The 20,890-nt window shown below is 42.4% G+C and overlaps 2 protein-coding genes across 3 annotated transcripts in view; one reads left to right on the top strand and one right to left on the bottom strand.

Moving 5' to 3' along the window:
- Positions 1-20,890, top strand: part of mapk8ip2 (mitogen-activated protein kinase 8 interacting protein 2) — a 132,077-nt gene that overhangs the window by 19,875 nt on the left and 91,312 nt on the right. The gene's annotated exons all lie outside the window — the stretch shown is intronic.
- Positions 266-6,870, bottom strand: LOC139584609 (gastricsin-like). The gene is made up of 9 exons (XM_071416656.1): positions 6,764-6,870; positions 6,426-6,567; positions 6,002-6,119; positions 5,656-5,774; positions 5,279-5,478; positions 1,819-1,935; positions 1,460-1,607; positions 1,200-1,298; positions 266-977 (listed from the first exon to the last, which is right to left on the bottom strand). Exons 1-9 carry the CDS (start codon positions 6,817-6,819, stop codon positions 825-827), a joined length of 1,152 nt encoding a protein of 383 aa, XP_071272757.1. The 5' UTR covers positions 6,820-6,870; the 3' UTR covers positions 266-824.

Below are 20,890 nucleotides of genomic sequence, written 5' to 3'. Positions count from 1 at the left end.
CTGTGATATTTAGTTATTTCTATATGTATGATGTGTAGATGGTTGGATATATTTACAGGCTCCAATTGGGTAAAGCTGCTCTTGTTGTTTTTTGTTGCAGGTTCTGGCAACAGTCAGTGGTGAATGTGAGGTGTGATTTCAGTCTTACAGGCATCATGAGCTTGATGTGTCAGATACAGGAATTCAAAACAAATAGGATTATTGTGCACTTCAATAGTTTATTCAGTCTAAATGGAAGCTAAACAAACACCAAATACATCCAGTCTTGAGATTAAATGCGTTTATTTGTCAAAAATCATATTTTCATATTTCACTGTATTTCTGTATGTCATTTTCTTTTTCACTCAACTCAGAATTGCAACTCAGCATCATGATGCAATCCGCAACATGGCTGAACCTGTGTTCACATCCGATGTTGTCTGGGAACTAGGAGGTTGTCATTGCAATGCCAGAGTAGAAAGGAAACAACCTTACACCTTACAGCTGAACTGAAGATATTAGCAGATGTCATCTAACAAAGACCACAGCTTTAACCCAATGATGTCCATGCTTGCTTTAACCCCACTGGACCAAAGACAAACTGACCCACAGTGGTTGCCATGGGTAATATGCGTATTATAATGACCAGAGCGGTTGCCATGGGTAATAGATGTATTAAAATAACCAGAGAGGTTGCTATGGGTGATTCAGAATAGATGCCTTTGGTGATTGATGTTCTAGAATGGCCAGAGGTGGAATAGGTTCTGTGTGAGGTTTGGGATGGTAGACTTCTAAGAACGGTCGGTGTCTGTGTTGGTTTGCGGTCATGGTCATGTTGGTCAGGTTTAGGCTGCGGTGGCAAAGCCCACTTGGTTGCTTGTGCGGTCGTAGACGGAGTAGTACTGCATGAGGAAAACATCTCCCAAAATCCACAGGGGCTGTCCGTTCTGGGACGGCAGGTAGGTGGGGGTGATCCCCACGGAGCAGACCTGGTTGTTCTGGATAGAGAGGAGAACACGCATTTTGAGTGCAATACACACACACACAGGCAGATAAACACACATGCACTACTGACACATGGCTTAGGCATGCACAAGGCTTATGGACCAGCTTGAGCCATCTAAAATGGCCTTCATTATCCTAACATCAGTCATAGATGGTAACACACGGACAGACACACACACACACACACGCACACACACACGCACGCACACACACACCTGCTGGATGTATGCAGATGGCGGCAGGGGGAAGTTGATTCCATTGATGGTGAAGGTGAGAGTAGGCAGGCTGTTGATCTGGTTACAGTTCACTGTGTACTACATCAACAAACAATTCAAAGACATGAGTGACACAAAACATCCCTGTACTGGTTAACTCTGTTCTGCACTGGTTTCCCCAAACTCTACTTTCTGGATTACACTGGTTTATGGTGTCAGTTAGTACTGGTCTGTAATGGTTTATAATGGCTTCCTGCTACCTGTCCGTACTGGTCCTGCTGGGCTCCAATGGACTGCATCAGGGTTCCCATGATCTGTCTGGGTGCAGTCAGCATGGAGGTGCCTGTATCCACGATGGCCTGGCAGCCCTGCCCACACCACCCTGTCTCCTGACCGTTGATCTGGAACCTGGAGAAAAACAAGGGTTAGTGTTAGACAGACAGACAGACAGACAGACAGACAGACAGACAGACAGACAGACAGACAGACAGACAGACAGACAGACAGACTAGCATTGACAGCGGCCTTAGACATTTTTCATCCCAGCTTTTCCAGTCTCTTGGTGGTTCTGATGTCAGTGTATGGTTAAGTATGTTTAGTTGTTGTGGTTGATCCTGACCCTTGGATGCCGATCTGCCAGTATGTCTGGGAGGTGACGGGGGTCCAGTAGATCTGACCCTGATACTTGGTGTTGTCCACTTCTCCAAACGACAGCTCACTGCCCTGCTGGCCGTCCCTGCACAGAAAAAGAGTTTTAAGTCATCTAACAGTTTTACAAATAAAGTAGGTGGTTGGCAAGAAGATGGTTCACTCTTCACAGAAGACACTTTTCTCCTCAAAAATCTTGTGCCTTATATGGGTGATATAGTTTCTGGAGCAGGAATAATGAATATAACATTGATTATATACATAATTAAGTAAGTACATAATTGAAGTATATTACCCAGTCATCTAGAAAGCGAACACATTGGCTTGCAGAAGGTTCTGTGATATCTGTGTGTATTTTATATTGAGGTCCGGTAGTAGTACATTATATGTGTGGTAAGTAAGTAGTGGTAGGGGTACAGATGTCGGATCTTAACTTGATCACTTTTTTGTCACTGATCATTTTCCTGCTGCATCAGGAAATAGAAAAAAGAGCAGTTGTCTTTCTGTCCATGCTGGGGCAGTCGATCAGGGCTTGCTATTTAAATATCAAAATCCTCTTGCTCGATGAAACGTTAGGTCTGGGTCAAATTACTGCAACATTCAAATGTACAAACATGTATCTGAAATGCAGTTATACACATAAACAACCGTCGTTTGATATAGCTTAATAACAGAAGATAGATATTGGTCTCCACTAGGCTATGAGACGTTTCAAGTGTATCCTAAGTTCAAAATTGAGTTCAATCGTGGGGTGAAGTGGGTTAGGGCTTCTGCCTTCAGCGAGCACGTATAACCCTACCATTCCAGCCCATACCTTTCTGGCACAAATATCTCAATCCCCCCAATTTACTAGATTTATTTACACATTTTAAATATGGACAGTCTAGGGATATTTTACCCTCGATCTTAATTATAAATGACCATATCAGACACTTTTGGAAAACATAAACAGGAAACCAATTGTAACTATAGGCTACACCAACATTAGTGTCAGGTAAATTCCCACAGTAGATTATTTCTATTGTATGGAATGCTTGTCAAATAGATAAATCACCCTTAGTCTGTTCAAAAAGTACTCTGTTGTTCTGATTACAATACCAAACAGAGGGTGAACATATCTTGAAACACTTTGGTTGCAAGCAGGACTAAGGTAACGCCGACATCGTCTTTTAGGGAGCGGTAATAAAGTAATTGTGAAAAGGTGTGAAAACCGCTACTGTTTGTTTCCCTGGCTGAGTTGATGAGCTGATTTGGACCATCATCTGATTGACAAATGTAGGTCTGCTGTGGAACAATAAACTTTCCTCCAGTTTGGATGCTTGTCTGTGTTTTATAGTTCGGCTATGTATAATTTATAAAGTTCTAGTCTTTGGTGTGAATTGGAAGCCTGTATTGTGTGCCTTTAATATTTTATTTCTTAAAGCTGTCAAGATGTTTATACATTTGAGCCTATCCAAAGACCATTTCGTTGATTCATTTTACTTCTTGAAAACAGTTAAATAAATGCAATTAACTTGTGGGTCTAATGTAGTCTCAGGCTGGTCACTAGATCGCTCAGCACTGGATGCAAACTCCTGAGGTTCGTAGTGAGCTGCTTAGACCACTGCACTATTGCAGTTCACAATGCTCTAGCGAGGATTAAGAATATTCTGAATACTGATGATACATAGGCGCGTAATTTTGTATTATTTTGTTTTAAGCCTTCCCCAAACCATAGCCCTAAACTTAACCACTCTGAATTAATTCCTGAACTGTTAACATTTGAGTTGTTTCTGTTATAATCCTGTAACCACGCGAAATGAATGCTTCAAAAATAGTCATTGATCCATGAGTCAAAGGGCAGGGGTCGAATTTGAACCCATGCCGACTCTGACATGTCTGTGCCGGGGTCAGTGGCTGTAACCGCTGGACCACACAGGATTTGAGGAAAACAATGATTAATCCTGCCTATTGCTTTCCTTCAACATATAATTAAACAGTTAATGTAAAACAACAGATTTTCCCAAACGAAAAAACATCTACCCCCTACGAATATGCCAGTTTATTATAATCCACATAAGAATTAACACGAGACATGCCGTAGCCTTCACGTAGCCTACATAAGATACAATGTAGGTATGGTACTGCTTTGTATACAAACACGCTTCCAGCTGCCCACTGGAACAATTCTAAATACTTCTTCAGATATTCAAATCCTCCTGCTGCAAGATTATTTTCCTCCTGTGCTGAAAGCAGTCCAATTAACAGACGACATCTGTAGTGGTATATGTGTGGTAAGTAGTGGTAGTGGTATATATGTGGTAAGTGGTGTAGTGGTATATGTGTGGTAAGTTGTGGTAGTGGTATATGTGTGATAAGTAGTGGTAGTGGTATATATGTGATAAGTAGTGGTAGTGGTATATGTGTGGTAAGTTGTGGTAATGGTATATGTGTGGTAAGTTGTGGTAGTGGTATATGTGTGGTAAGTTGTGGTAGTGGTATATATGTGATAAGTAGTGGTAGTGGTATATGTGTGGTAAGTTGTGGTAGTGGTATATATGTGATAAGTAGTGGTAGTGGTATATGTGTGGTAAGTTGTGGTAATGGTATATGTGTGGTAAGTTGTGGTAGTGGTATAATTGTGGTAAGTTGTGGTAGTGGTATATGTGTGGTAAGTATTGATAGTGGTATATATGTGGTAAGTATTGATAGTGGTTTATATGTGGTAAGTATTGATAGTGGTATATATGTGGTACGTATTGGTAGTGGTATATGTGTGGTAGGTAGTGGTAGTGGTATATATGTGGTACGTATTGGTAATGGTATATGTGTGGTAAGTTGTGGTAGTGGTATATGTGTGGTAAGTTGTGGTAATGGTATATGTGTGGTAAGTTGTGGTAGTGGTATATGTGTGGTAAGTAGTGGTAGTGGTATATATGTGATAAGTAGTGGTAGTGGTATATGTGTGATAAGTAGTGGTAGTGGTATATATGTGGTACGTAGTGGTAGTGGTATATGTGTGGTAAGTTGTGGTAATGGTATATGTGTGGTAAGTTGTGGTAGTGGTATATGTGTGATAAGTAGTGGTAGTGGTATATATGTGATAAGTAGTGGTAGTGGTATATGTGTGGTAAGTAGTGGTAGTGGTATATGTGTGGTAAGTTGTGGTAGTGGTATATGTGTGGTAAGTTGTGGTAGTGGTATATATGTGATAAGTAGTGGTAGTGGTATATGTGTGGTAAGTTGTGGTAATGGTATATGTGTGGTAAGTTGTGGTAGTGGTATATATGTGATAAGTAGTGGTAGTGGTATATGTGTGGTAAGTAGTGATAGTGGTTTATATGTGGTAAGTATTGATAGTGCTATATATGTGGTACTTATTGGTAGTGGTATATGTGTGGTAAGTAGTGGTAGTGGTAAGTAGTGGTATAAGGGATGGTAGGAGTACTGACCTGGTCATGTAGAATGCAAATATGTTAGCCTGCAGAAGGTTCTGAGACATCATGTTGTCCATGACGGGAGTCTCTTGTCCTGCTGAGATGGAAGGGTAGGACAGGCCAAGGATACCATCAAACTGGGCCACAACAAAATTCTGACCTGGCTCGTCAGTGCTCAGACCAATCTCCTGGTTGGTGAGGATAATACCACCGACCTAAAGAGGGGACAAACAACACACACACTCAGCATCATGGAAACACTTTGGTTTTATTAGAATGGAAGTACATGTACTGTTGTGGCTGTATCTGTTGTGGCTTTTTATTGCAGGTAGTGAAGAGTAACTGTGTTAGAAGTAGTTAAGTGTTTGTAAGGTTGTTATGGTGGGACTCACGTTGACGGTGTCGTATCCGAAGACTCCACTGAGACTGCCAGCTCCGTAGGGCAGGTAGAAAGTTTCCCCATTAGCTGAGTAGGTGGACGACTGCTGGGGGTTGAACTTTGTGTGGGTGTCTGCAGGAGGAAGGGACACAAACAACTTAGAGGAAATATACTGTCTACAATGTATCTGGGAATGGTGTAGAAGTTACAATGGACTTAAATATCTCTGATAGTAGTAGTAGCAGTACTGTAGTAGTAGTAGTACAGTTAGTAACATTTACTGTTGAGGAAGTAGTAGTTAATTGATACACATAGTAGGTAGTTGTAATATTGTCATGAAGCTATCCAGCTGTACTCACTGCAGGCCTGAGTGTTGCAGAGTACAGAGTCAACCCACAGGTTGGCAGAGCCAGTGTCAAACAACACCTGGAAGGACTGGGGGGGAGTACCGATGGTGATGGCTCCATAGTAGGTGGTCTGGAAAACACAACAGGGAAAATACAGCTGACAAAAGATAGAGGTGCTGCTAATACATTCAGACAACAACGCATCAGATCTAGAATGGTTGGCGTGGTTTAGACTCTACTTCATGGAGTTAGACGTTATCTTGACATGGTTGTTATCTCGTTAGACCTAGAATTCACATTTTCTACATTAGCCTACATCATAGAACTTCATTCTGGTATATGAAAATAGACTACTGTGGACATAGACAGATATAGACAGGACATTGAGTAACATTCTAGATAGACCATACGCTTGGGTTTTAGAGCATGTACGTACGTCGGCGTAGTTGTTGATGTACATGGTGGCGGAGCCAGCGAATTCGTCAGGAAAGTATTTGAGAGCGGGGTCTTGGTAGGGCAGGTGTTCTCCCTTCTCCATCATTCTCTCACGGATTGACTTATGCTTCACCAGAGGGATCCTAGGGTAACAAGCACACAGATACACTCAGATATGAAGTCGAACTCTGCAAATGCAAATAGTTGTAGAGAGAGCGACAAGGAGTTATCATTGACTATGAGAGATGAGAAAAGAAAATTGTGTTTTAGGGAGAATTTAAGGAAAAAGAGCATCTGGATGGAGTGAAAATGTGAAAAATAAATAAAGTGAGTACTAACCTGTGGATTCCCTCAGCGAGCACAGCACATACCAGCACAATAACGAGATACTTCATGGTCACTCCTGAAATCACAGCCAGTGGTGGATACACCTTAGCTTGGGTCAGGACTGTTCTTATATACTGTACCAAACACACATATGTGCACACATGAATGCAAGCGGGTGTGATATGGGTACGCGTGAGTGTGTGTGTACACATCCCTTATCAGACTTAAGGAGGTGACTATCAGCTTCTTTTTCCCCTGACTCCACATTCTCTATTCAGTGTGCAGGCTTACCCCTACTCCCCTGTACCGATAGCAGCGCTAACCAAAACAGTACTATTAGTTTACTGAACCTTTATAAGGGAGATAACCAGATTAGATAAGATACAGGGCTCTATTTTAACAAACCGAAGGCAATGGCAAATCTTTTCGCTTACGGAAGCGCTATAGGTTCAGTGTTGTCAGAAGTGTTTTTGCTATTTTCACAACCACAATTATGAGACATCTCCAGACACAAACATTGGCAGTAGAATGGCCTTTACTGAAGAGCTCAGTGACTTGACATGAAAATTAAATCAAATTTTATTGGTCACATATACATATTTTAATTTATTTTATTGTGGGTGTAGTGAAATGCTTGTGTTCCTAGCTCCAACAGTGCAGAAGTATCTAACAGATCACAACATTACAAACTAATCTAAAAGTAAAATAATGTAATTAAGAAATATATAAATATTAGATTGATCAATGTCGGAGTGGCATTGACTAAAATACAATAGAATTGAATACAGTATATACATATGAGATGAGCAAATCAAATCAAATATTATTGGTCATATAGACATGGTGAGCAGATGTTAATGCGAGTGTTGCGAAATGCTTGTGCTTCTAGTTCCGACCATGCAGTAATATCTAACAAGTAATCTAACAATTTCACAACAACAAAGGAATGAATAAGAATATGTACATAATAACATATGGATGAGCGATGGCCGAACGGCATAGGCATGATGAGGTTGATGGTATAGAGTACAGTATATACATATGAGATGAGTAATGTAGGGTATGTAAACATTATATAAAGCGGCATTGTTTAAAGTGACTAGTGATACATTTATTACATCCAATTTTTAATTATTAAAGTGGCTAGAGATTTGAGTCAGTATGTTGGCAGCAGCCACTCAATGTTAGTGATGGCTGTTTAACAGTCGGATGGCCTTGAGATAGAAGCTGTTCTTCAGTCTCTCGGTCCCAGCTTTGATTCACCTGTACTGACCACACCTTCTGGATGATAGAGGGGTGAACAGGCCGTGGCTTGGGTGGTTTTTGTCCTTGATGATCTTTTTGGCCTTCCTGTAACATTGGCTGCTGTAGGTGTCCTGGAGGGCAGGTAGTTTGACCCCGGTGAGGCATTGGGCAGACCACACCACCCTCTGGATAGCCTTGCAGTTCCGGGCGGTGCAGTTGCCATAGCAGGTGGTGATACAGCCTAACAGGATGCTCTCAATTGTGCATCTGTAAAGGTTTGTGAGGGTTTTAGGAGTCAAGTCAAATTTATTACGCCTCCAGAGCTTGAGGGGGCACTGTTGCGCCTTCTTCACCAATGTCTGTGTGGGTGGACCATTTCAGAACGTCATTGATGTGTACGCCAAGGAACATGAAGCTTTCCACCTTCTCCACTGCTGTCCCATCGATGTGGATAGGGGCGTGCTCACTCTGCTGTTTCCTGAAGTCCACGATCAGCTCCTTTGTTTTGTTGACGTTGAGTAAGAGTTTTTTTTCCTGGCACCACTCTCTTAGGGCCCTCACCTCCTCCCTGTAGGCTGTCTCATCATTGTTGATAATCAGGCCTACTACTTTTGTGTTGTCTGCAAACTTGATGATTGAGTTGGAGGCGAGTGTGGCCACACAGTCATTGGTGAACAGGGAGTACAGGAGGGGGTTGGCATGCACCCGTGTAGGGTCCCTGTGTTGAGGATCAGCGAAGTGGAGGTGTTGTTTCCTACCTTCACCACCTGGGGGCGGCCCGACCTGAAGTCCAGGACCTAGTTGCACAGGGCAGGGTTCAGACTATAGGCCCTGAGTTTAATGATAAGCTTGGAGGGTACTATGGTGTTGAATACAGAGCAATAGTCAATGAACAGCATTCTTACATAGATATTCCTCTTGTCCAGATGGGATAGGGCAGTGTGCAGTATGATGGTGATTGCATCATCTGTGGATCTATTGGGGCGGTAAGCAATTTGACGTGGGTCTATGGTGTCAGGTAAATTAGAGGTGATATGATCCTTAACTAGTCTCTCAAAGCACTTCATGATGACAGAAGTGAGTGCTAAAAGGCGATAGTCATTTAATTCAGTTACCTTAGCTTTCTTGGGTACAGGAACAGTGGTGGACATCTTGAAGCAAGTGAGGACATCAGACTGGGATAGGGAGAGATTGAATATGTCCGCGAGACATATGTTGCGAGAGTTAAAACGCTTAAATGTCTTACTCACGTCGGACACGGGGAAGCAGAGCCCACAGTCCTCGGTAGTGGGCCGCGCCAGTGGTACAGTGTTATCCTCAAAGCGGGCGAAGAAGGTGTTTAGCTTTTCCGGAGGAAAGACGTCGGTGTGTCCGCAATATGGCTGGTTTTCCCTTTGTAATCCGTGATTGTCTGTAGACCCTGCCACATACGTCTCGTGTCTGAGCCATTGAATTGCAACTCCACTTTGTCTCTTTACTGTTGGTAGAACTTTAGTGGCGTTTTACTCAGTTTTGCTTTTTTTAAATCCCCAGCTACAATGAATGCAGTTTTAGGATATGTGGTTTCCAGTTTGCATAAAGTGTAGTTTTTTGAGGGCCGTCGGTATCGGCTTGAGGGGGAATATACACGGCTGTGACTATAACCGAAGAGAATTCTCGTGGGAGGTAATATGGTCGACATTTGATTGTGAGGTATTTTAGGTCAGGTGAACAAAAGGACTTGAGTATATGTAGTTATCACATTCACACCATGAATCGTTAATCATGAAACATACACCCCCGCCTTTCTTCTTCCCGGAGAGTTCTTTATTACTGCCTGCGCAATGTACTGAGAAGCCAGCTGGCTGTATGGATGGGGAGTTTATCCCGAGAGAGTCATGTTTCCGTGAAACAGAGTATGTTACAATCCCTGATGTCTCTCTGTAAGGAGATCCTTGTCCTGAGCTCGTCTACTTTATTATCCAGAGACTGAATATTAGCAAGTAATAAACTCGGAAGCGGTGGATGGTGTGCACGCCTCCTGAGTCAGACTTGAAGTTCACTCCGAATACCTCTTCTCCGTCGGTGGTGTTTTGGAGCAGCCTCAAACAGCTCAAATAAGCAAAAAGAAACGCCCAATATTACTTTCGGACATGAAGGTCAGTCAATCCAAAACATTTCAACATTTCAAGTTTCTTCAAGTGAAGTCGCAAAAACCATCAAGCGCCTAGCGCTGTTAAACAGCCATCAATAACACAGAGATGCTTATACCTACATACAGACTCGAATCTTTGGCCACTTTAATAAATGGATCACTAGTCACTTTAAATAATGCCACTTTAGTAATGTTTACATATCTTACATTTCTCATTTCATTTCATGTACATACTGTATTTTATACCGTTTATTGCATCTTGCCTATGCCGCTCTGTCATCGCTCATCCATATATTTATATGTACATATTATTTATATAATGAAGTATCCCAAAAATGTCAGTGACCGGGTTGGGGCTAACAGTTGTATTACACATATGTGAGAATACCTCAAAAATGGGGTCCCAGGGGCCACTCAAAGATTTGCATGACCAAAACATGTGTCCCACACTCGCTGGGGATCTCAAACACTTGGGGTCAACATTTGGGTATATTTTTGCCAATCTGTCATTTGAGTAATGAAGACGGTGCAAAACCTTAAACTGAATAAACCCATGCCTTATGCAAAATGATGATGTGTGGATACGCTCAATACTTGTGTGGATACGCTCAATGTTGCCATATATCATCGGGCAGCTCGCCACCTATGTCTTGCTCCTATGCAGATTTTGTATTTGCAAAGGAAGGCGGATTAATGTTCTGTATTATATCGTATAATCTGGAGATTGTGCCCTTCAGATAAGGGTTAAGATCTAAGCACCTCTCGACTGGACACTTAGTAGGCTCGAGTGAAAATGAAGTGATATGTTTTTTGGCAAAGCTGCGAGTTTGCAGGTATCTAAAAAAGTGGGTATTGGGAATATTATGGTCAACCCTCAGAGTATAGAATGAGACGAATGTGTTATCAACAAATAGGTCACAAAAAAACACCAGACCATTCCAATGCCAGAACTGGAATGTCGTGTCAATCTGCGAAGCTGGGAAGAGATGATTAGATGTTAATGGAGAGAAACCGCTTGCTTGTTTAAGGCTAAAGTGACTTCGGAATTGGGACCAGATTTGAACCTTTCAGTGATACCCATCCCGGATCCGGGATCCTCCTCATCAAAAAAGCTGACTAGCATAGCCTAGCCTAACGGGACAGGGATATCATATAATATAATTTTCATGAAATCACAAGTCCAATACAGCAAATGAAAGATAAACATCTTGTGAATCCAGCCATCAAGCACACAACCGCATATTTTCACCATGTTTCCACCGCATAGGTAGCTTTCACAAAACCGACAAAATAGAGATATAATTAGTCACTAACCAAGAAACAACTTCATCAGATGACAGTCTTATAACATGTTATACAATACATTTATGTTTTGTTCGAAAATGTGCATATTTGAGGTATAAATCATAGTTTTACATTGCAGCCACCATCAAAAATAGCATCAAAGCAGCCAGAATAATTACAGAGAGCAACGTGAAATACATAAATACTCATCATAAAACATTTATGAAAAATACATGGTGTACAGCAAATGAAAGATAAACATCTTGTGAATCCAGCCAATATTTCAGATTTTTTAAGTGTTTTACAGCGAAAACACAATATAGAATTATATTAGCTTACCACAATAGCCAAACACACAAAGGCATTTATTCACCGCAAAGGTAGCTTTCGCTAAAACCAGCAATAGATATAAAATTAATCACTAACCTTTGGACAACTTCATCAGATGACAGTCTTATAACATCAAGTTATACAATACATTTATGTTTTGTTCGAAAATGTGCATATTTAGAGCTGCAAATCGTGGTTATACATTGTGAATACGTAGCAACATTTTCCCAGAATGTCCGGAGATATTTTGGACACTCACCTAATCTGACCAAAGAACTCATCATAAACTTTACATAAAAATACTTGTTGTATGGCAAATGAAAGATACACTGGTTCTTAATGCAACCGCTGTGTTAGATTTTTAAAAATAACTTTACTACAACATACAAAATACATTATTGTGAGACAGCGCTCACATATTCTCCGCCCTGTTGGATTCTACATATTCCACAGAAATACGAAATAACATCATAAATGTTTTCTTACTTTTGCTGAGCTTCCATCAGAATGTTGTACAAGGAGTCCTTGGTCCAGAATAAATCGTTGTTTGGTTTTAGAATGTCCATTTCTTCTGTCGAATTCGCGCCACAATGCTAGCCAAGGTTGCTAACATTCCCATCCTCTCTTGGCGCAAAGAACGGAAAACTACAAAAGTCCCAATAAACGTTGAATAAACTGATAAAACTCGGTTGAAAAAACCTACTTTATGATGTTTTTCTAATATGTATCAAATAAAATCAGAGCCGGAGATATTCGCCGTGTATACCGAATGCTTTTCAGAAGACAATGTGGAGCTCCTTCGCGCGCCTTGGAAAACTGACAAAATGGCAGACCTGTCACTCCAAAAGCTCTTGTTCGACCTCAGATCAAGCTAGACACCCCATTCCACCTTCCACTGCCTGTTGACATCTAGTGGAAGGCGTATGAAGTGCATGTATATCGATAAATAAAAGCCAGTTGAATAGGCAGGCCCTGAAACAGAGCCTCGTTTTCAGATTTTTCACTTCCTGTATGGAAGTTTGCTGCCAAAGGAGTTCTGTTTTACTCACAGATATAATTCAAACAGTTTTAGAAACTTGAGAGTGTTTTCTATCCAATAGTAATAATAATATGCGTATTGTATGATCTAGAATAGAGTACAGGGCCGTTTAAATTGGGCACGATTTTTTCCAAAGTGAAAACAGCGCCCCCCTATTGACAAGAAGTTTTAAGGGACTTCCTAATCTTGGGTTTCAAAACATGGGTGCCAAGGTTCATGGGCATTGGGAAGCACAGGAGCGAGACCGGAGAAGTTGGAAGGCTTGACTGTAACTCCCTGGTTTTCTAATGTAGAAACCCAATAAACACATTTCAATATATTTGCTGACCGGTAGCAGTGTAAAAAATTAGGAAGGCCCGTGGGTTTAGGTCTCTCTAGATATACCTTTCTCATTCATGTATTTGACTTATTCCAAATGAAGTTGGAAATGTAGCTGTCCAGTTGTTTGAACATTGACTTTGGCAGAAAAATGGTGATCATTTGGAAAAGTACAATAACCTAGGTAGTATAGTTTTAGTTTTCTAAACAGAATTATTGCGACCTGTTAATGAAATGGGAAGAGACGACCACCTTATGAAATCATGCTTAGTGCACTCCAGGAGTGTTTTGAAGTTATATTTAAACAGAGTCTTAAATGAGTGTGTGACCTTTATCCCCAAATAAGTAAAGACCTGATGCTCCACCTTAAATGGGAAATTGGCATACCCAATTCCTTCTGTTAACTGATTAATGGGGAGGAACAAGCCCTGTGTAACGGGTGTTCTCCTCCTCTTCGTCTGAAGAGGAGGAGTAGGGATTGGACCAAAGCGCAGCATTGTGATAGGACATAGTAATTTATTAAACAAAACCGAAAACACGAAGAACACTTGAATTGATACAAAATAACAAAACGATGTAGACAGACCTGGACATGAGAACTTACATAACAACGAAGAACGCACGAACAGGAAAATGACTACACAAACGAACGCACAAACAAACCGAAACAGTCCCGTGTGGCGCAACAGACACAGACACGGAAGACAACCACCCACAACAAACAATGTGAAACCACCTACCTTAATATGGCTCTCAATCAGAGGAAATGTAAACCACCTGCCTCTAATTGAGAACCATATCAGGTCAACCATTAACCAACATAGAAACACATAACATAGACTGCCCACCCAAACTCACGCCCTGACCGACTAACACATACAAAAATAACAGAAAACAGGTCAGGAACGTGACATAACCCCCCCCCTCAAGGTGCGTTCTCCGGACGCACCACCAAAAGTCTAGGGGAGGGTCTGGGTGGGCATCTGACCACGGTGGTGGCTCAGGCTCTGGGCGAGGTCCCCACCCCACCATAGTCAATCCCAGCTTACGTCTCCCCCTCCGAATGACCACCCTCCTATTACACCCACTTAATTTAAAGGGTAACATCAAGATAAGGGGCAGCACCGGGACAAGGGGCAGCACCGAGATAAGGTAGCTCAGGACAGAGAGGTAGCTCAGGACAGAGAGGTAGGTCAGGATAGAGAGGTAGCTCAGGATAGAGGGGCAACTCCGGACTGAAGGGAAGCTCCGGACAGAGAGACAGCTCTGGACTGAGGGGCAGTTCTGGATTAATGGCAGCTCTAGGCTGAGAGGCAGCTCATGGCTGGCTGACGGCTCTGGACGCTCATGGCTGGCTGACGGCTCTGGACGCTCATGGCTGGCTGACGGCTCTGGACGCTCATGGCTGGCTGACGGCTCTGGACGCTCATGGCTGGCTGACGGCTCTGGACGCTCATGGCTGGCTGACGGCTCTGGACGCTCATGGCTGGCTGACGGCTCTGGACGCTCATGGCTGGCTGACGGCTCTGGACGCTCATGGCTCGCTGGCGGCTCTGGACGCTCATGGTTCGCTGGCGGCTCTGGACGCTCATGGTTCGCTGGCGGCTCTGGACGATCCTGGCTCGCTGACGGCTCTGGCAGATCCTGGCTTGCTGACGGCTCTGGCAGATCCTGTCTGGTTGGCGGCTCTGGCATATCCTGTCTGGTTGGCGGCTCTGGCAGATCCTGTCTGGTTGGCGGCTCTAGCGGCTCCTGACTGACGAACGGCTCTGACGGCTCGGGACAGACGGGTGGCTCTAATGGCTCGGGACAGACGGATGGCTCAGATGGCGCTGGGTAGACGGATGGCTCAGATGGCGCTGGGTAGACGGATGGCTCAGATGGTGCTGGGTAGACGGATGGCTCAGATGGCACTGGGCAGACGGATGGCTCAGATGGCACTGGGCAGACGGATGGCTCAGGTGGCACTGGGCAGACGGATGGCTCAGGTGGCACTGGGCAGACGGGCAGCTCTGGCCGGATGAGGCGCACTGTAGGCCTGGTGCGTGGTGCCGGAACTGGAGGCACTGGGCTAAGGACACGCACCATCAGGCTAGTGCGGGGAACAACAACAGGGCACACTGGACTCTCAAGGCGTACTATAGGCCTGGTGCGTGGTACCGGCACTGGTGGTACCGGGCTGAGGGCACGCACATCAGGGCGAGTACGGGGAGAAGGAACAGTGCGTACAGGGCTCTGGAGATGCACAGGAGGCTTGATGCGTGGTGCCGGAACTGGAGGCACTGGGCTGGAGACACGCACCACAGGGAGAGTGCGTGGAGGAGGAACAGGGCTCTGGAGATGCACAGGAAGCCTGGTGCGTGGTGTAGGCACTGGTGGTACTGGGCTGGAGCGGGGAGGTGGCGCCGGAAATACCGGACCGTGCAGGCGTACTGGCTCCCTTGAACACTGAGCCTGCCCAACCTTACCTGGTTGTATGCTCCCCGTCGCCCGACCAGTGCGGGGAGGTGGAATAACCCGCACCGGGCTATGTAGGCGAACCGGGGACACCATGCGTAAGGCTGGTGCCATGTAAGCCGGCCCGAGGAGACGCACTGGAGGCCAGACACGTTGAGCCGGCTTCATGGCACCCAATGGGAATGTGATGAAAGAAATAAAAGCTGAAATAAATAATTCTCTCTACTATTATTCTGACAGTTCACATTCTTAAAATAAAGTGGTGATCCTAACTGACCTAAGACAGGGAATCTTTACTAGGATTAAATGTCAGGAATTGTGAAGAACTGAGTTTAAATGTATATGGCTAAGGTGTATGTAAACTTCTGACTTCAACTGTAAATCCTTCACAGAGTTCAAGTAACAGACACATCTCAACATAAACTGTTCAGAGGAGACTGTGTGAATCAGGCCTTCATGGTCAAATCGCTGCAAAGAAACCACTACTAAAGGACACCAATAATAAGAAGAGACTTGCTTGGGCCAAGAAACACGAGCAATGGACATTAGACCAGTAGAAATCTGTCCTTTGTTCTGATGAGTCCAAATTTGAGACTTTTGGTTCCAACCGCTGTGTCTTTGTGAGATGCAGAGTGGGAGAATGGATGATCTCCGCATGTGTGGTTCCCACCATGAAGCATGGAGGAGGTGGTGTGATGGTGCTTGGCTGGTGACACTGTCAGTGATTTATTTTCAATTCAAGACACACTTAACCAGCATGGCTTCAACAGCATTCTGCAGCGATATGCCATCCCATCTGGTTTGCGCTTAGTGGGACTTAGTAAGGGCTATTTGAGCAAGGAGAGTGATGGAGTACTGCATCAATCACCCACAATCACCCGACCTCAACCCAATTGAGATGGTTTGGGATGAGTTGGACCACAGTGTAAAGGAAAAGCAGCCAACATGCTCTCAGCATATGTGGGAACTCCTTCAAGACTTTTGGAAAAGCATTCCTCATGAAGCTGGTTGAAAGAATGCCAAGAGTGTGCAAAGCTGTCATCAAGGCAAAGGGTGGAGAACGTAAAATCTAAAATATATTTTTGTTTAACAGTTTTTTGGTTACTACATGATTCCATATGTGTTATTTCATAGTTTTGATGTCTTCACTATTATTCTAAGTTGTAGAAAATAGTAAAAATAAAGCAACGAGTAGGTGTGTCCAAACTGGTACTGTATATGTCTACCGTGTTGGCTTGGGTTTGATTCCTGCCCACACCCTTCTGGCACAAGTAACTCAATCCCCACGATTGACTTGGTTTAGTTACACATTTCCAATATGGACAGTGTAGGATAGAGTACCCCCAATCTTGATAAGAAATGACCACACCAGGCACTTTTGGATAACATAAATAGGAAACAAATAATATAATAACAGTAGGCTACACCAACATTAGTTTACATTCATACAAAGTGTCGATGAATTGCCACAGGAGATTTACCATGGTAAACCAGGAAAGATGATTTTGTTGAGCTGGGACACTTTTCTTTAATATGTACAACAAAAATTTTCTTTGATGTGTAAATTATCAGAGAATTAGTTTTACATCATATTTGCACTTCTCCAGAAATAGCAGAAGATATTCCATTGTATTCGAGCCATGTGTGTGCTCAACATAAACTCATGAATGGTGAATCTTTCTAATAAGTTTGGTTTTTAATGAAATTAAACAAAAAACAATCAATCTGTTTTTAAAACAGCAATGTTTCTTAATAGGATTGGGTCAAAAACACAATATCATGAATCGAATGTCTTGTTCCATGAGCATAAGGCAATGTGTAAACATGTAGGACTAAGGGCTCTTCGACCTGAGGCATGGATGTTTTTCCTATCCATTGAACATAGTTTATTAAATAGTATACAGTAACCCTACACTAGGCCTAGTTATAACAAACATGTAGCCAATCTAGTTTTTGTTATTGACTTTAACATGGAAATATTTGTCTACACACATTCCATTCACATTTCTTAAATGCACTGCATATTCGAGCCATGAACAATTGGACAATGCCCAAAAGTTAAACTCTATAATAATATTAGCCTACCATCACCATTTATATGGCCTGTTAGTGACCTTGCCATTTGAAAGGTAAACAACCCGGTCAATAGCCGAGGCTACCAAGGACACCGATCAGAAAAATAATGTCCAATATAAAGAAAAAACGTGAATGTCTGTTGACTGTTTTGCTGCTCATTATATTTGAATAAGACATTGGTTATAGGCTACTGATTAGGCTACTGTGCGCCTCCTCTAGCAAAATCGATGCCATAACCAACTGCGTTACTGCCAAGACCAGCGACCAGTGAGTATTAAATATCCTCAGTAGCGCTGCTGGGAATTTGCACTTTGGCACACGTTTTTAAAGACACACCTACAATATTTCCACCCCTCCCACCTCAGCACAAGCGAGTTGATATAAAACAGGTAAATTACTGGCACCAGGGTTATAAAATAGCAGAGCGCTGGCTTTTACAAGTCGAAATTGCCCAAGAATGTGTGTTTGACACTAGAGCCACTTTAATACCAGCCGAAAATAGTCCACAGTGTTATTACTAATGGAATGTAGAAATACGATATGAGCTGAAGTTTAGTCAACATGGGTGAAATACTGTATACGTACTGTATGTTTTAATTACACTCTATAGGGGACTTTCAGGCAGACATCACACCAGAATTGTACTATAATTCAGGAGCCATCAACTAAATAAACATTTGAAAAGATGTAGCAACATTTTGGTGTGTGAAAGATGAGAGGTAGAGAGAGAGAGATGATAAAGAAATGTATTCGCAGTGGTGTAAAGTACATTAAGTAAAAGTACTTTAAAGTACTACTTAAGTAGTCTTTTTGAGTTATCTGTACTTTACATCACTATTTATATTTTTGTCAACTTTTAATTTTACTACATTCCTAAAGAAAATGTACTTTTTACTCTATACATTGTCACTGACATCCAAAAGTACTCGTTACATTTTTAATACTTAGCAGGACATAAATGGTCCAATTTACACACTTATCAAGAGAACATCTGTGGTCATCCCTACTGCCTCTGATCTGACGGACTCTTTAAAGGTTTCGTTTGTAAATGATGGCTGAGTGTTGGAGTGTGCCGCTGGTTATCCGTAAATACAAAAGACACGAAAATAGTTCCGTCTGATTTTCCTAATTTAAGGAATTTGAAATTATTTAGTCTTTTACTTTTGCTGTAGCTCAGTTGGTAGAGCATGGCGCTTGCAACGCGAAGGTTGTGGGTTCTATTCCCATGAAGGAGCTCTATGAAATAAAGTATGAAAATGAATGCACTCATCACTGTAAATTGCTGCTAAATGACTGTAATCTAATCTAATCTTTTGATACTTAAGCATATTCTAGCAAGTACATTTACTTTTGATACTTAAATGTATTAAAACCAAATCCATTTAGACTTTTACTGAAGTTGTAAGGGTGCGTAACTGTTGGCAGGGAAGTCAAATACAGGAGAGCAGAACTTAGTGAATAGCCGGAGCAGTTTAATATATAAAACTAATGGCATACAAAACAACAAACACATGGGTACAAAACCCGTAGCGCACCAGTAACACATAGCACGAGTACTTACAAAATAAACAACTCCCGACAAGGACATGGGGGAAACAGAGGGAAAATATACAACATGTACTTAGGGAATTGAAACCAGGTGTGTGTGAGAACAAGACAAACCAAATGGAACATGAAAAATGGATCGGCGATGGCTAGAAGACCGGTGACGTCGACCGCTGAACACCGCCCGAACAAGGAGAGGAACCGACTTCGGTAGAAGTCGTGACGGAAGTAGTATTTGACTGGGTGACTTAGATTTACTTGAGTCATTTTCCATTTTCTACTTTTACTCAAGTTGAGTACTTCTTCAACTGTGTATTTGTTTCAAAATGGCTCTGAAAGAGTGGAGATGTCCATTGTTTTGGCTGTGTCATTGGAAATCCCCTAGTACTACTGCATAATAAGCACTTCGTGTTAATCAGTAATACAGATATAAAGCACAATACACTGAGATATGAACACCTCTCCAAGGTCATGAATAACAATGTGCAGGGAAATACTTCTCCAAATATTTACCAAGTTGTCTATTTTAATGTTAACATAATTGGAGATAGTTTCTACACACACTGATACAGAAACAACAGTCCTGTCACGCCCTGACCTTAGTATTCTTTGTTTTCTTTATTATTTTTGGTTAGGTCAGGGTGTGACATGGGTGATATATGTTTTTTGTCCTGTCTAGGGTTTTTGTATGTTTATGGGGTTGGACCAGTCTAGGTGTTTTGTATGTCTATGGTTGCCTAGATTGGTTCTCAATTAGAGGCAGCTGTTTATCGTTGTCTCTGATTGGGAACCATATTTAGGCAGCCATATTCCTTGAGTATTTCGTGGGTGATTATCTATGTCTATGTTTAGTTGCTTGTGTCAGCACTATTAGATTATAGCTTCACGTTCGTTTTTTTTTTTTTTTGTATAGTTCGTTCTGTGTTCTTCCTTAATTAAAGAAGATAAATTCAAATCACGCTGCGCTTTGGTCTCATCGCTACGACGAACGTGACAAGTCCTGTAAAGAGCGCTCACAAAGGCCTGAATAGTTTATTTTCACACAGCACTTCATATTTGATGACATACCAAATTCTGTCCTTGCTGGTCAGTAGCTGTGTGTGTGTGTGTGTGTGTGTGTGTGTGTGTGTGTGTGTGTGTGTGTGTGTGTGTGTGTGTGTGTGTGTGTGTGTGTGTGTGTGTGTGTGTGTGTGTGTGTGTGTGAACTAGTCATGATTGTTGATTTAGCACTGATTTTGTTACTGATTGAGCTTTGATAAGGTATGCAGTTCTGCCCTGATTTAGACAGTTATCTAGCTTCACATTTCTACCGCCGATGTATTTTCTGACTTACCCTGCTTCACAGTGGCTCTGTATACATCTGTACTAGGCCCTGTCTGGACTGTCCTGTTCTCACTAGAAAACCTGCAATGCAGCATTTCCCTCTGAGCCTCACACAGTCTCTTACCAATGGAGTAGAGAGCTGAGCCTCTGTTGGAACTAATGGACCACAGATATACAGATGTTTTATAGAAACTAAGAAAACAGGATGATGAGCTCATTTAAGCACTGTTGTGTCTGTAAACTGGGGACCTGAAAACATAGAGAATAGTGCTGAACTCCTCTGTCTGCTTAGAGAGCAAAGCAAAAGATGGAGGGTGTGTGAGTTCTTGTGTCTTGTGTGTCTGGTGAATGAGACACAGACCCAGACAGACAGTGACAGGCCATATCT

The sequence above is a fragment of the Salvelinus alpinus genome, chromosome 9 (genome assembly GCF_045679555.1).
Source record: "Salvelinus alpinus chromosome 9, SLU_Salpinus.1, whole genome shotgun sequence".
In the NCBI taxonomy this organism is placed as follows: domain Eukaryota; kingdom Metazoa; phylum Chordata; class Actinopteri; order Salmoniformes; family Salmonidae; genus Salvelinus; species Salvelinus alpinus.
The sequence above is the reverse complement of the archived record's forward strand: the minus strand, read 5'-3'. Positions and strand labels throughout refer to the sequence as shown.